The sequence below is a fragment of the Astatotilapia calliptera genome, chromosome 20 (genome assembly GCF_900246225.1).
Source record: "Astatotilapia calliptera chromosome 20, fAstCal1.2, whole genome shotgun sequence".
NCBI lineage: Eukaryota > Metazoa > Chordata > Actinopteri > Cichliformes > Cichlidae > Astatotilapia > Astatotilapia calliptera.
The window spans coordinates 14,340,924-14,357,634 of NC_039321.1; the positions used below are offsets into that span (position 1 = coordinate 14,340,924).

The 16,711-nt window shown below is 41.9% G+C and overlaps 1 protein-coding gene and 1 long non-coding RNA gene across 2 annotated transcripts; one reads left to right on the top strand and one right to left on the bottom strand.

The window, feature by feature from the left end:
• Positions 1-700: 700 nt before the first annotated feature.
• LOC113013708 (uncharacterized) lies at positions 701-13,572 on the bottom strand. Its single transcript, XR_003270854.1, has 2 exons — positions 13,520-13,572; positions 701-1,940 (listed from the first exon to the last, which is right to left on the bottom strand). It is a non-coding gene; the product is annotated as an uncharacterized LOC113013708 (long non-coding RNA).
• LOC113013702 (uncharacterized) lies at positions 13,523-16,279 on the top strand. Its single transcript, XM_026154836.1, has 2 exons — positions 13,523-14,842; positions 14,978-16,279. The coding sequence occupies exons 1-2, from the start codon at positions 13,845-13,847 to the stop codon at positions 15,462-15,464; spliced, it is 1,485 nt and encodes a 494-aa protein (XP_026010621.1). The 5' UTR covers positions 13,523-13,844; the 3' UTR covers positions 15,465-16,279.
• The last annotated feature ends 432 nt before the right edge of the window (positions 16,280-16,711 follow it).

Genomic DNA, 16,711 nt, shown 5'->3' on the forward strand with positions numbered 1-16,711 from the left:
GTAGTTGGTTGAAAACCCATGCGGGTACTGGGTGTGATTTGCTCTGTCCCAATGCGCTCCTGTCATCCCACTCAGGGTCCACAGGCACAAGAAGATGCACAGCACATTCCCAGCCATTCTGATGAGTACCTGTGGCTCAGTTGGTTTCTTCACCGGATTGAGACGAGGGGCCCTGGAGGCTTTCCCCCCCCTTTGTTCCCGGTCTTCCTGCCACTTACTCCGAGCTGGCCTGGATGTGTGTCACCTTCTTGCAGTGCGCTTGATATATCCAAGTGTTCCTTCCGGCAATCTTCACTGCTGTGGTCGTCGTCAGCAGCATCCGATATGGACCTTCCCACCATGGACTGGACCAGCACTTCCTCTCCATGGCCTTATCATCATCCAATCTCCAGACTTCAGGCTCTGCTCCTGCGAAGAAACAGAATCATCTGGCAGATCATTTGTTCTCATGACTACTTTACTTTTAAACATTTTCAAGCATCTAATCTGCTAATATGCTCTCTCTTCTGCTTTTCTATCATCACTACAGAAGACTGGAACTCTAAATGCTCTAACATGTGTAATCTCAAAGAGTCAGACCATTCTCTGTTGGAGTAATCCTCATGTACTTATTCTATACAGTCTAACCGTGTCCTGCCTGTCTTCCTAAATCCTAACTTTACTGTTCCATTAGTTCTCTCTGCAAAAAAGTTTTTTTTTAAAAGTATTTAATAATCCTAGAGTGAGTATAACGACTGCTCATCTCCCTCCTGTTTGAGACATGGTATAGCCAATGGCTCAAAATAGCAGCAGTCTTATACAAATTATTAGGCAGTACTGGTTTATCACACAGATAAAAAATCATCCTGCAAGCTTGCTCCCTCTGTAAGTCACAACTATTGTCCTGCAGTAGGTGAGTGGGCCTGCATGTCTGCTAATGCTGTACTGATAAAAGGTTAACACCATGTTTAACTAAAGCTGCCTCTTTTGCGATCTTATCTGCAAAAACTTTCCCTAATGCAACCGGATCTTTCCCTCACATGTGTGCTGCACATTTACAAACGGCAATTCCACTGGTTAATAACGCTGCCTCCAGCAGATTTTGCAAGAGTTTGGTGTGTTCTGCAGGTTTCCCTGTTGAGGTTGTCATACCTCGTCTCACTCACTGCACTACAAAGAAATGTACAGTAGCAAATGTATACTGCCTATCAGTGTATATTGTCTCTCTACAGCTTTACACGCTTCCGTTAAAGCTAGCATCTCTGCTGCTCAAGCAAATATGAAACATGCTAGTTGTCCTACATAGATAACTCTCTCTCACTGTCTGCTACAGTAAAACGTGTTCTAGTCTGTCCCTCTGCTGTTGTAAAACTCAAATCATCAACAAACCAAACCTTTCCCTCAACGAGTGGCACATCTATTAAGTCATCCCTCAGCTTACACGTCTTCTCCTCGCGCTCTCTACACTCATGAGAAGTGCCCTCCTCCGTTGGCAAAAAGGGTTGGACAGATTCAGAATTCTGCACCACTTTATGGTAATATGTGTGGTTGTGAGAGTAACAGTAACATTAAAGACAAGTGTCTTGTAGGTGACAGAAATGTAAGTTTAGTCTGCAGTAGTAGACATCTACCTCGTGTGGAACTAACAATTGCAAAAGGTGAAATAAACTATTGAAACATTGTACAGCTTAAGCTGCTGCACATACTGATCTCACGCATGGAGGTAAAGCACGAGCAACTAGAGCTAATCTTTTAGGATAGTAAGTTACTGGCTTCACTTGTGGAAAAAGTGCTGTTAGTTATTTTACAGTCACCTTGCATTTGTGCTGTTCACAGAACCACAAGTCCATCGCTGGACCTCCTCTGCGCTGTCACTTTTTGGAGCTTGGCACGCTCCCTCAAGTTCCATTTTGTGGGCGATCCTCTCAGTCACTCCTTCTCGTCATGGCATCTCACGACATCTACAAATTGAAAAAATGACACTCCTCTCGCCACACGGCTTTCGCCATGTGTCAACTCCCCAATGAGACATGTAAAAGAGTGTCGCACAGTCTCCCTAAAACAATCTCCAGGGTTTGTCCCTTGGAGCAGCTTCACTCCAAGCTGTAACCCTGTGTAAAACATTAGTCAGCACTTAAATGTTCAACTTGTTTAACTCCCAGCTCCTGTATCACAGAAGACAAAGTCTTAAAATTTAAAACAACTTCACATTTGCAACCAACTATAGATCATGAAAGTAATAAAGTATTCAGCATCACAGAGACAAGTATCATTGCAGGTTTATTCTAAACTCATTAAACTCCTACGTTTTCCCATAATTTATTCCAAATTATTTAACATCTCAATGTTATTCCACATTGTAATCAGTGAACTTCACTTATAGGCCATCAAAGCCTCATCTGAACATGGATGCACCACTTGCATAGGTTTAATACTTGTAAATAAACAGCTAATCACACAAATCACTGCAACAATAATAGTAAACATTGTTTAATGTTACTTCTGGACCCCACCTCTTGACGCATGGACACTCTCATGCGTCAACTCACCAAACCTGGATCCCTGCCTTAAAAACTGGCTCCACCAGGAGCCTGCATACTCACCATCATGGCCTGGAAAACAAGATCTGGAAGTAAAATCAAACTTCACACTTATAAACAAGTATATCACAAGGGTAACAAGCATTCAGCATCAGCAAGACAAGTGTCATGTGCAGGTTTTCTCAAATCATTAAATCACTATTGTTACCATAATTCGCCTCAAACATGGATCATCCCATGTGCTCAGTTAACATTAATGTAATCGGTGACTTCCCTTAAGCAAAGTCACTCCACTCATATATTATTATGGGTCCAAAAGTGGCCAGCAAATGAGCCCATAATAAACTATTCCATAAATATCGTAATCTCTTATTTGTTTTACTCATGTCACTTGTCCACTTCTGCTGAATGCTACATGCACTCTTAAAGAAAACAAAACCTGAAATAAAGAAACAAACATCCACCAGTTGTTCTGCTAAAAACCACATCATCAAATCACATGAAAAACTGCAATGCTGTAAGAAAAAATGCAAATGTTAGCGCTGCGCAGGTGTGTACACACTTTCTCACAGTAACTTCTGTGAGTACCACAAGCCCATGAATAACACACCTCTGATAGATTCACAAACATAAAAATGGCATTTAAAAGGTTAAACCATCACGCAACCTCAGATGTTGCTATCATCTTTCTGCTCCTGTAACAGAGACACACACAGAGATACATCCACACCTTTGTCAAGCGGGGGTTGACTTCACACAATGGTGTTAAGTCAGTCAGTCAGTTCCCCATTTATTTTAAAATTCTTACTCATTCACTCAGTGATTCCTTCTTTTGCTAATTGTGGAAATTATCGTCGCATTCGTTTCCACGCTCAGCAAAACAACGTCATTTCAAAAAGAAAAATAATTTAGACTGGATTTCCTCGTTGAATCCTTTTGGACAGGAACTTGTTTCCTGATTGTCCCAAATAAGAGCCCATTTTAATTTTGGAGAAGCTCACTTTGCAACAGTTTTCTCGACGACGCTTCGATTCTAATCGTGCAGATCTGCTCAACAGAGATCATCAAACAAAACTTTCAGTGCACCATGAAAGTAACAAAATAAAAGAAAGAAAATAAAAGAAATCAAAGAAAATAATGGAAAGAAAGGCCTTGTTTAAGTCATGACACGTGTTCTTCATGCCAGGGGGATAAATCGTAACAACCCAATTGGCAGGTTCAACTTTAGTAATAAAGACAAATCAAACAGCCAGTTTAATCTCAAACATTCATCCAATCAGCCATACACACAACATACAGCATAACCCTGTTGTCTTAGCACATAATAAGTTTTAGTTCTCATGTAACTAAATGTGTGCCATGGTAAAACTTCTTCACACACCAGAAACTCACAATCAGCTCACTCAACTCACTCATTCAAGACCTCTCATCAGCATTCTGTTTCCTCCTCTATGATGCAACCATCTGTCCTCCTATAATATTCAGTCCACTAGTCTATGTATCACTTTCATCTTACTAGTGACTTGGACAAGATGACAAACAGAATCTCATGCTTAAGATGCTGTCTGGTCTCATGAGTATCATTGTATGTGTATATGCATGTGGGGTTAGTATAGTTAATGCATTTTCAGTATGTTTTTGTGTTCATCTCTCACCACACTTCCATTATTCTCATCACTGCTTAAAACAACACACATCTCTCTCTGTTTTTTTTCTTTAACTGTACTTTTCTCCAAAACAGAAAATAGCATTACAGCTGTTTCAGACTGAGAAACACCAAACACTCTTCGTGCCATCATTCATCCACACAACTATTTTATTTCTTTTTGTCCACTGGGCAGGTGACCTGCAGAATCACGTCTGCCCCAGCTGGATACCTTTCACACACACCATGACGTCAGACACTCTCACACTCGCGGAATTGATCAGGAGAAAAACTTTCTTCATCTTTTCTGTCTCCTCTCTTGCCTAGTCTGTCTTGGACTCAATGCTGCTCCTAATATGCCTCTAATCTCTCCTCCACTTCTACCTCTGCTCTCTCACGCTCTTCTCTGACTCTACTTTCTGCTAACATTCTTGCTCTTCCTAATGCTTTTCTACGGTGTTGTTCTAGAGTAGTTGCAGTGGATTGAGCTGTAGTTTCATCCTCAGGTTTCACAACTACTTCTTGCAATATTGCTCTTTTAACATTCTGTGCTTCTCTCCTCCTCTGAGCCTGCTCCAGCCACAACTTAGCAACTGCTAACTGCAATTCCTTCCTCTGCTTCGCTTTACCTGTTTTACCTGCTACACTTACAGATATTCTTTCTACCAGCATTTTACACTTAACTTCCACTAATGTCCCTTCAAATCCACATTTCTTATACCAACAACCTACATACTGCGTGCTGCCTGGTAAAACTTTCTGCATAAATTTTACATCTCCTTCTAAGGCAGACTTACACATTTTATTCTCCATTACAAGACAACAATCAGCCACACTCACGCAGACCACGTCTGGCCCGCACACACACAACATAGGCCTATCGCTTGCGTCTGCACGCACAGCCTGCGCTCTCTGTTGAAAACTCTCAAACGCCCCATATGGCGGAGAATTCAACCTTCGGACACTCTCCAACGCCCCAAATGGCGGAGATTCCGGACTCTGAACCTAGGTTCTCTCCACGCCCCAAATGGCGGAGAACTCTCTACGCCCCAAACGGCGGAGAAGCCTGCGTCTCTCTCACGCGGCTAGCGCGCTCCCGGACTCAAGTTTAACGCACAGCCCGTAGCCGCTCTCTATTGTTTTGGGTCCACGTGCGCTCTCGTGACCAGCGCTCCCCGGGACTCAAACGTTTCACGCAGAATCACGGTGACGCGTTTCTAGGATCCCACATTCATTCACGCGGTTATAGAGACGCTCTCTAAGGCCTTCTGTACTCACTGTTTGTTTACGTTCATGGGAAGAGTCTCTGGATCCCGTCAATCGTCATCCATCCCGAGGGGAGGTCAGGCGCAAACTTCCCGGCCTGGTGGCAAGCCAAAAACACCAGGGCTTTACGTCAATCATCCCAGACGTTGCGGTGGCGTCCTCTTCCTCTCCTCGGTGGATGCAATGTGTTAGGCTCCGGCTCCGAAGGACCAAATAAATGTTGGGTCTAAACTCAGACCCCGTTGTATCCAAGACTTATTCCCATGAAAGAAAAGCAAGGCAACAGTGTTCGATCGATTTCTTGCGCAAGGGAGGCCTCTCGTCTGTGACCAGCACGTTGAAATGACCACACTGGTGGCCTCCTCTCGCCGCCTTTTATTGACAAACTTCAAACAATAGTTTACAAAACACCTCCCCTTGCAACCCCCCTTTGGTTACAAAGACAAGGCACTGTATGTAAATGTATACACTGAGTGTGTGTGTGTGTGTGAGAATGTGTGTGTGTTATGTGAGAATGTGTGTGTGTGTGTGTTGGTCAAAGGGTCATAAAACCTAAAAGCAGGAACAACATCCTTGGTCATAAAGAGGGTAGTCTTCCCCCACACCCAATGTATGGTTTACCAAAGATAACACAGTGAAACCATACAAAGGGTAGGAAGCTCTACCAAACATCAAACAGATCTTCAAGTTAGGATGTATCTACAATAAAACCTCCCCCAGCACAGAGTGGCTGGAGAGGTGGTCAGGATCAAAGGAATGGCTTTGATCCTACTGCTTAAACTAAGACTATACAAATTTAAGAAACACAATGGCGACATTCAACAATTAGACTTAACAGTAATCTTTGTTTATTCAATACATGAATGCACTTACATCCATTTATGTAGCTGTGTGTGTGTGTGTGACAGAATGCAGAAATCTAGCTTTTGAATATATTCCAACCCCCCCAAAAAAGACAAATTATGGAATTTTCTGCAACTGAATATTTCATTCATTTTGGTTGGTCTTCCTTGAGTTTGGCCTCATTGGCTCAGTGGGCATCTTGCACCAATTTTGAACATAACAATGAAGCTGAAAAAATGTAGTTGTTCACCAGCATCGCAATTCCATTACTTTTTATCATGGCTTACCTTGGTGTGGTTTGCAAAGTGCTTCAGAAAGATGAGGAAATCTGTTCCTTGCACCCATCCTGATTTATTTCCACAACCAGTACTTCCTACTGGTCTGACACAGTGGTCTGCATAATGTATGTGTGGGAACACAAACAGTGGGGGAATTGTGTTGCCAATGGCATTAACCGCATATACAAATCCGACCAGTGAACCTCTCTCTGCTGATATCATTGCCCCAACTTGTTTAATATAAGTTAAAGTAAAAGTGTGGTAAGTTGTAACATCTGCATTATTGTTACAACTAACCCAGACTGTTGCTGTTACAACTGACCCAGACTCCTATAGCCATGAACTAGCTAACATTACAGCCAACGGCTAAAACACTAGCACTAAATAGAACAGAATATATCCCCATAGACATACAAATAACATAATTTAGGTTTGATGAGTTTAACTGCAAAGCAGATAATGCTATTAGAAATTGAAATAAAGTAGAAAAACTTACTTTTTGGCATACAAATTGCTTTTTTTCGTGTTAAATTGTCTGTGTTTGACGAAATGTGCTGATTTTTCACATGTGATAGCAGAACTGAGTTGGGCATGCACAGGATGAGTCACATCATTTGAAACTTAGCCCTGATTGGAGAAATTGGAAGTGTTACAACTGACCCACGTTACAACTATCCCCGGTCTCCCCTACTGGTACCATCAACTATGTTGGTAAATTAGATCATGTGATTGGCTGAAGGATCTGATTCGTCATGAACTTTGGGGGGAGGAGCAATAACGTCAGCGTGTGATGTAGGGCTGGGCAAAACGATTATTTTCCTAATCAATGAATATAGCGATTAATTTTTCGATGCATCGATTAATCTAACGATTCATTTTTCAATCCAATTCGATTTCGATTCGATTCGATTAACGATTTTTTTCCCCATTATTTGACTTGTATAGCAATTTCACATTTATTAATTTATGTATATAAATGAAAAACACAAATTTATTCATTTGAAGACCTTTTAATAAAAAAAAATTGCAAAATAAAGTTGTAGAGGTCGTACAATCAATACAATAGAGATAGCATTTAACAAGAAATGAAATGTGCAAACATATAAAATTAAGGAAAAGTTAACAAAACATTTCAAATAAATAGCAACAATGGTGTCTTTAAACAAACAAAATGTAACATTCACTTTGCTTTCTGCCAAAAAGTGCTCTTCATTCACAAAACAAAATCCACAATAACATTGTACTACAATCTTCTGTTTTTAACAAAAAATTAAATGTTTTGCAAAACAAACAAAGGAAATCATAGCAAAAAAATTAATAATATACAAACAGCAGCAATGGCGTCTTTGAACAAATAATGAAATGACAAGTTACCCCTAAGTAGGACTCTGTGACCAGACTTGTCCAAGCATCAGTGGTAAGGGAGATTTTGGATGTGGCTTGTTTTAGTTCATTCCTTAGTTTCTCCACTGAAGTTTCATACTTTCTCTCCATCATGCTTGTAAAATGACGCCTAGACGGCAGAGTGTAACCTGGTTGGAAAGTGGTCAGCATTTCTTTGAATCCCTCACCCACAGCAAGTGGTCTCTTGTCTTTTAAAATCATAGCTAAGACGCTCTCAGTAAGTACAGCCACCTCCTGGGGGGTGCATGGTGTACTTCTTCTCTGACAGTAGTCCTCCAGACTTTTCTGTTTATTCCTGAAATCATAAATCACACACAGCACACAGATGAATTCGAATAATTACAAAATAATTATATGGAAAGCATAATATCAAAATAATTTGATAAGGATCTGGTTGAGCTAGATAGATAGATACACACACACTGTTATGCCATGTGCTTTCATAGCATAACAGTAAGAGGTTAATAATAATCCCCAATGTTGAACATATGATATGCAGTAATCATGATGGCTGGAAAAGATAACGTTTAAACAGCCATAGCTGATGGCACCTTTACTGGTGCACTGCTTTCTAGTCATTAGATGGCATAACTTTGACCTATAAGATCAAGCTGGAGAAGCATTATGTATAAAAACAGCGTTCAAATAGGATGAAACACATTAAATTTGACAAATCAAGAGTTCATTGTCATTTTGCTTTTGCAAGCACTTTAACAATGTTGTAACATTGTCCACGACGGCTACGTTTAGCAGGTGGTGCATTATCCTTGTTAATATTTCTCCTGCGGCCAATTCGCTGTCTAACATTTTTGCCTTTCGCCGATTCTGATAATCAGCCTGCGTGCATTCCGACTCATTTTGCCAGCATGGGCCACATACAAAAAAACAATAACAACAGCAGCTGCTATATGTTACTGCTCAGCAGCTTAAATGAGTTTTGCATTTACGGAGGTTGGGTGTTTATCTGTGTCTATGAGTGAGTGTACGTCTACGTTGGGGGGGGGGGGGGGGGGGGGGGGGGTCTGGATGAATTAACGGGTAAAAACTAGCATTAGTAAAAAGGTTGAAAACTTACGGTGGTTTGTCCTTTGCAGAAGCTGCTCCTGGATGCCGTCGTTTGAGGTGCTGGTGCATAGCCGTCGTGTTTTTATGATAGGCCATTTCCACCTCACAAAGCCGGCAAACGACTGAATCACTTCCTTTTCTGTTAAAATATCCCCATACTGTAGAACTGCGTGTTCGGGTGGAGTGATTTAAGTTGACTGCAACTTCCTCACTCATGATTCCGCTACTCGCTGCCGCCATGTCTTTTTTTGAAAGTGACGACGCATCGACGCAGATTTTTTTACGTCGACGTATTTTTTGCGTCGACGTAATCGATTACGTCGACGCGTTGTCCCAGCCCTAGTGTGATGAGAGTACAGCAGACTGGCAAAGATTTGTTTCAAGGTAAGTGCAATCCTAACCACTAATTCTTTCCTTTTGTTATGATCCTAATCCTTAGTCCTTCCAATGATACAATGCAAATAGCTAAACTTCCATAATTTTCATCCCTGTCCCTGGACATTCCAGCTATGTAATATACATCACTAATGCTTCCAACATTGTGCTGATGTCCTCTGTATGCAGTGTGTCTTTGGAAACATGCCACGCTATGTGCACCAAACATCTGAACTGCATTTAATGTTTTTGTTTATATTTTATGTATTTTTAAAAATAATTTCTCTTTCAACACAGTATTGCAAGTCCTTAGTCAAGTGGGCTCCTCACAAGAAGAGGAAAATGGATAGAAGAGTGTGATGGCATCAGCCACACATGGGTAAATCAGTCCATTTGTTCACTTTATTAGTTTGTTTTGCAGTTTTCTTCATTAATATAATTCATTAATCATTTGGTTAAACCTAACATTGGTATTATGAGGCACGCACATAGTAACATTGTGTGGTTTTTCTTAAATGTTTTGTTATAGTAATTATGTTTCTCTTTCTTTGAGTTACCTGGGTTTGGGCGGTGGCTGTTTCCTGTCTGGGCAAAAGGCGTGGCTGAGGACTCTGGGAACAAAATGCCTGCTCAGCAGGACCAACCATGGGCTTACCAGGAGGAGGGGTGTTTTAGGTTTAGTTCGGTTATTCTGTGCTTAGTTAATATTAGTGCGCGTTTTTGTTTCCCCCCTATTGTGTGTAAATGGTTTGGCCAAATCATTATAAAAGCTACCCTCATGTGTCTTTGTAATTAGGTCAGTTTGTCAGTTAAGTTGTGTCTCACTTTGTTTTGTTTAAGTTTCTGGAAATTACTTTTCGTAGAGTTATATTTAGTTGACCTCTTTTATGGGCCTGCAAAGTATGTTTCTGAATTTTGTTAATTTTGGACTTTTTGAGGGTTAAAGTAAAGAAAACCCTTTTTGAAGATAGTTTTTGCCTGTGTCCTCTATGTTTTAGCTGCTTGGTCCCTCACAAGAGCGAGGACTCCAATTCCTGAGGACTCTGTGAAAAGCAATAAACCACCACTGGTGGAAAAAGATGACCTGGAGTCACAGGATGAAACTAGGAAGTTGGAGATTTCTGAAGCCGTTAAAGAGCCTAGAGTTGGATGTCTCGAGACCGGTCTTGGTCTCGAGACCGGTCTCGAGACCACGTAAAAGTGGTCTTGGTCTCGTCTTGGTCTCGACGGACTTTTGTCTTGGTCTTGCTGTTTCGGTCCTGCGTTCTCAAATCGACATAGTGTTCAGGAGATTTGGAGTCAACCATCAGCGGAGCGGGGGGGGGGTGGCTTACTGGGCTTAAGCCCGGGTCATTTTTTCAGAAGCATGGGATCTTTTGGAGTGTAATTTTTTAGTTAGATGCCTGACTGACAACTGTATAAAACAAAAACAACACACGAAGCACAGAGCGCACCGTCGTAAATTCCCCCTAATTTTGGTATGATCCGAGCTCAGGCACTAGGTGACTGAGCACAGCACCCATGTGAGCAAGGGGGGAGAAGCTGCTGCCTGCAAGTTTGCTGCAGACAGAGGAGAGCTTAAGTTTGACCAGGTACCAAAGCAAATCATTCGTACTGAACTAATAATGTAAATATGACGGTGTATCACAAAAGATTGATATCAAACTGATCACTTGGTTGCGTTACTTGCTCTTCGGGTGAATCAACAAATGGATAAATGAAAAGCCGAACAGCAATGCTGATTTTTTTAGAGAGTCTTAGCTTACATTTCATATTTTTAGTTGTTACCCTCCATGGCTAAACAAACTCTCTAAATCGGTTTCAATTGTGTACCGATGAACACAACAATGGACATAAGGAGCTTCTTTCAAAGAAAAAACTCAGGTAGATGTTATTTTATATATTATGCTTTGGATGTTGTTTAGTATATCTATGCAAAACAAGAGGAATTTCAATACACAGCAGTATATTCACAGCTGAAACCAGATATTTACATACACTTTATGGAGAAAACATAAACTTTTTTTACTGTTAAACATCAATTTAGAGTAAACTTTTGTTTTAGATAAATAAATGTTGAAATATCTTTTGAATTAGTTAAATGTCAGAATAAAAAGAGGGAGCTGTCTATTTTAATCACTTTGATCAAATGTAGGAGCACATGTACACTAAGTTTATTGTTAATTAATAAGAAAACTCCAGACGATTCAATTCTGAGCTGAAGAAGCTTCTGATAGGTTCGTAGAGTCCATGTGAGTAAATTGGTGGCACAGCTGTGGATGCATATAAGGCAAAACACAGAGCCTGTTTCTGTGACATGGGAAAATCAAGAGATGTCAACCAAAACACCAGGAAAAGAACTGTGGAGCTCCATAAGTGTGGCTCAGTTTGAATACAATTTGGTGCCATTTGCAATTAAGAAATACAGATAGTTTCTCTCTTTACTCTCAAAGTTAACAAATATGTTTTTTATATTTATCAATCTAAAAAAATAAACATTTTGTCTGATTTGATGTTACAATTAAAAAAGTGTTTGTGTTTTTATCTGAAGAGTACATAAATATCTGGTTTCAACTGTATATTTGATGATGTTGGTGTTTGGCTTGATTGTCAGCACAAAGAGGGAGAGAGAGGAGCAGAGAGGGAGAGAGAGGAGCAGAGAGGGAGAGAGAGGAGCAGAGAGGGAGAGAGAGAATGACGACAGAACAGAGATGGAACAAGAGCAGGTGAGACACACATGTTAGTCAAATGGTTGTTTGCCAAAACTCATCAGAACATGTACCTAGTGTTTCTTTTTAGATACCATTTGTTCCTTTTCAAATTCTACATTTATTAATAATTATATAAACTTTCTCAATCTAAATAGTGGACTTTGGTAGAATTAAAAAATAACTGTAGTGCAGGTCTATGATGATTTTTAGTGCTACTATCATCTAGTTCTGATTCTGGTTCTGTCTTGGTTACTGTTGTAGTCCTGTTTTAATTCCGGATCAGTTCTGGGTCTGGTTGAATTGGGGTTTAGTCCCTGTGTCTTGATACAGGCCCGACTTTGTTCTGCCTTGCTGCTTAATTAAAAAACTAGTTTAAGGTGTCCTGCATATGTATATAGAATAGCATCTGGCTGCAGTTTAAAGACTTTTTTGGTCTCGGTCTCGTCTCAACTTGGTCTTGGTCTTGGTCTCGATACCCTCTGGTCTTGGTCTCGGTCTTGGTCTCGATACCCTCTGGTCTTGGTCTTGTCTTGGTCTCGGATTAGGCGGTCTTGACTACAAGTCTAAAAGAGCCTCAGTCCAGCAATGATGGTGTGCCAGTGAATGTAAGTTAACAGAGTAACACAGCCAACAACAAGTGAAATATCAGATGAAAGTTACTGCAACAAATACTAAGAATCTCCTCTCTGCATTTGTCTTTGCAGGCAGACGGTGTTACTGATGGGAAAGGAAAATGACTGCCAATAAAGACACACAAACATAGCTACACACACACAAGCATGCATGCACCTGCACACATATGTTCATATGCAACAATATTCAGATAAAGTTCAATAAAGTTCTTGTTGTTCAATGGCAAAATCCTGTGGGTCATTTTGACCCAGTGTTTTGTGTTTCCTTTTGGTATCACCTTGTGTTTTGTGCAGTGTTGGGGAGTAACGGAATACATGTACCGCCATTACGTATTTAAAATACAAAATATGAGTAACTGTTGGAGCAGCCTTTCAACGCCTCTCTCTGTCTCTCGCAAGCAAAGTTGACCCAGACAACAAAGTAAAGCTAGTTTTTAGCTACGAGCCCGACATGGAACCGTATTAGTCAGAGGTCCCTTTACTACAGTTCGGAGCCGCGGACCTTCAGTAACAGTAATAAATCACAGCAATAGTACATTCACATAGTTGTAAACAGCATGATAATATATTAAGTAATCCAAAGTATTCAGAATACGTTACTCTCATTGAGTAACGGAATACGTTACAGAATACATTTTGGGGCATGTAATCTGTATTCTGTAATGGAATACATTTTAAAAGTAACCTTCTCAACACTGGTTTTGTGTTAATTCTGATTTTGGTATTAGTTCTTAGGGTTTGGTTCTTGTGCTTAGTGTTTGAGTGTTTTTATCAGCCCTACCTGTGTCGGTCCTCTATGTTCATTCACTATGTTCCTCTGCGTCTCTCTGTCCAGTCTTCCTCATCTGCCATCTCTGAGTTTCTCCCACTGACCTTATGTTCCAGGTTTGTTTGTCCTCCCCATTTTTTTCATGTTGTCATGGTGAGCGTATACAGCGTGTCTTTTTTTCTTCTTCTGTGTATTCCAACAGAAACAATGTAAGAGTAACACTGTTTTGTCAAATATTTATGTTTCAATCTCAGCTCAGCCAGCTGTTCCAGTTCCACTGGCTGGTTATGAGCACGACCTCAGCAGCTGGAATTGTTCTCCGCACCAGAAGCTGTGGATGAAGACTGAGCTTCAGGACCTTGGACTGTGGCCTGGGTCTCGACCAGTGCGTCACGCAGTGAATGCAGTTTCACTCTGGCGTCTCCCTCCACAGCCTGTGATCATAGATACAGTGGCTGACCTTCTATCCCCAAATTTCTTCCAGCTCCACCCCTTCTTTATTTGGAAACCTGAGAGTGCTATCATGGTCAGGTTAAGAAACAATTATATCTTGCCATGTCTCCATGGTTGCTTTCGTTCACAAGTGGTCTCTGCTGGTGTGGGCAGGACACGTGTAATTGTTGGCACCAGTGGTCAGTATTACATCCCGTCCTCACGACTCTGCTGCAGGGCTTGTCGCAGGAACTGGTTTGCTGACAATCCACGATGGCTGGAGAAACTGCCCAAAAGGTTTACCAACCTTCTCCCTGCTTTTCTTACATACAAAAAGGCCATCTGCAAGTCTGTTATGGATGAGCTCAGGAGGACTGGCAAATCTCCAACAGACATGGCAAACCAAATAAATGAACTCATGCACCTCAAGTACGAGCGAGCTCACCTGACGTACCTCCATGCCACAGGATCGGTCTGGGATTCTGAGGCAGGAGCTCATGGACAGAGGACCATTGGGCAGTTCCTGAGGAAGGAAAATAAGCCACAGGAGTTCAGGTCTTATGAAGACCCACATGCCTGGTGTGGCGTCTCTGTGTCCAGCCATTACCTGACTGACTGCCTGCTCGACGAATTCCGACGTCAACATCCAGCCATATCCAAACGCCTCCAGGGCACTTTTGGCCACATTTCCAGGTCTGACCACATCAGGAAGGTGGCACGAAAAGTCATGCTGGCATCTGGGGTCATGTCCAGTTATTCCATAATGAATGAAAACTGGCTGATTGTTTCGTGGGTCATGGTTCAGTATGAGACAGAAAGGTCCTTGGAGCCCATGTACCAGGGAATGGCCAAGAGGTACAGTGATGCAGGAGTGGAAAAGGCCGGCTACCACTGGGTGGACAGGTAAAAACCGTAATCATCATTGTCATTCAAACTGCTAATCTGTCTGGAAAAACTGAGTTTTTCTTTTTCAGATCAATTTGATGCACACACATAATATTCCATATACTTACATGTATTTGTATTTCTTACATTTAGGGATTGCTGTGCTCCATTTAAGATCCCAGACTGCATCCCTGTCGAAAATCTATCGTGGGATGCCTGGAAAACCACTCCTGCTGTTGTTGCTGCGGCCACATCTGGACCAGTGGCAAACAGCTGTGCCTCTCGAACCCACTACAACAAGAACATTATTGTAAAACTGGACCTGTTCCACTGCCTGAGGCGATTTTTGCGGGAGTGTACCTCTGAGCATCTTCCTCTGTTCAGCACTTTCTGCCAGCTTCTCTCTGCGGCATTCTCAGTGGTTGATCAGGCAGACCTGAAGAGGCTCCAGGATGCTTATAAGTTCTGTGGCATCCATCCTGCTAATCCCACAAAGCAACACATAAGGGAGCACTGCAGGATCCAAATACCACAACCCACTGAGCTGCTGAACAGAGTGGAAAAGGTCCTGAACCATTTTCACCTGGCCACAGACCCCAACAACGTCCCACTCTTCAAGCCATCCATGCTGAAGACGTGACGCAGTGCACATTCTGCGTGGCTGCCTAAGTGACCCTGAACTCTCAGAGGGTGTAATGTTTAGGTACGGTGGGACTCTTCAGCTTAACCATGTCCCTGGTGAAGGTGCCAAGGTCCCCATCTGGATTCCTGTCTGAGGCACTTCACAGCAGGAGGGTTATCATTTCCACCAGGCCCAGTGGCTCACCGGGACTCACGTTTCCACTGAACTATTCCAGGCCCAGGGCATGACAGGGGTGGCACGATGGAACTACCAAAGACTGGTGGACCTTAAGCAGCCAGGTGTCATGCTACCTTGTGTTTTTGATCCAGCTCTAGTGGTGGAGTTGAATGCAGCCTCCAGAAGAGTGACTGGTCAGGAGAAGTACACTGCACTTCACCTCTCTGACAGAGACACTGGAGAGCAATTTGGGCTTGAATACAGAGAGCCAGGCTGCCGTCCAGTCCCTCTGAACTGGGACAAACACAAAACTCTGAGAAAAGATGAACCAGCTGCCCTTCAGCCCCCATCCTCTGTTCCAAAACCTGTGGCTGCCCAACTTCAGGTTCCAGCAGCGGGACCCTTCTCCAGCCTGGCACCGCTTGGTGTGGCATCCTCCGCACCCAGCACCACCTGTCACCCACCCTTTCTCTGGTGCACTTTTAAAGTAGGAGTTAGCATCAGAAGACACCCAGCAACCTACAAAAACTTATTTTTACTCAATGATCATCTCTCATATGGACTATTGTTTGACGTCCTGGTCACTTGCTTGTCCAACAACACTTAAAACTATTGAAAACATTTATAAAAGAAGTTTAAAACTACTTGACAAAAAACCGACTTCCCACCACCACTGTCATGTGTTAAAAAAACAAATTACTGAACTTCAATAACTTAGTGAAACTTAAAAGAGTGTGTTTAATATATAAAGTCTTATACTCCCTTGCTCCACCACCACTAAAGCAGTTCATTAGGCATAAAGAAAGCTCAGACAGGACCACTCGAGCTACAATCCGAGGAGGCTTGTTTATACCCCACAGACGGACAGCATTTGGGCAGAACGTCCTCTCTGTTAAGGGTGGCCAGCTGTGGAACAGTCTTCCTCAACCCATAAGAGAATGCTCGACATTCAATTTGTTTAAGGCAAAGGTTAAAAACTGGTTATAGACAAATCAAGTGTGTGATCATGTATGAGCTGTATAGTTTTAATGTTTTATTTGGGAACAGAATGGTGTGTGTGTGTAAGTTTGGTGATGGAGTTTTTATTA

What these genes read in the sequence shown, in the direction of transcription:
- LOC113013702 (XM_026154836.1), top strand. Translation starts at nt 13,845, where the DNA reads ATGAAGACTGAGCTTCAGGACCTTGGACTGTGGCCTGGGTCTCGACCA. An exon ending in GGCTACCACTGGGTGGACAG is followed by an intron (nt 14,843 to 14,977) that starts GTAAAAACCGTA and finishes TCTTACATTTAG; the next exon opens with GGATTGCTGTGCTCCATTTA.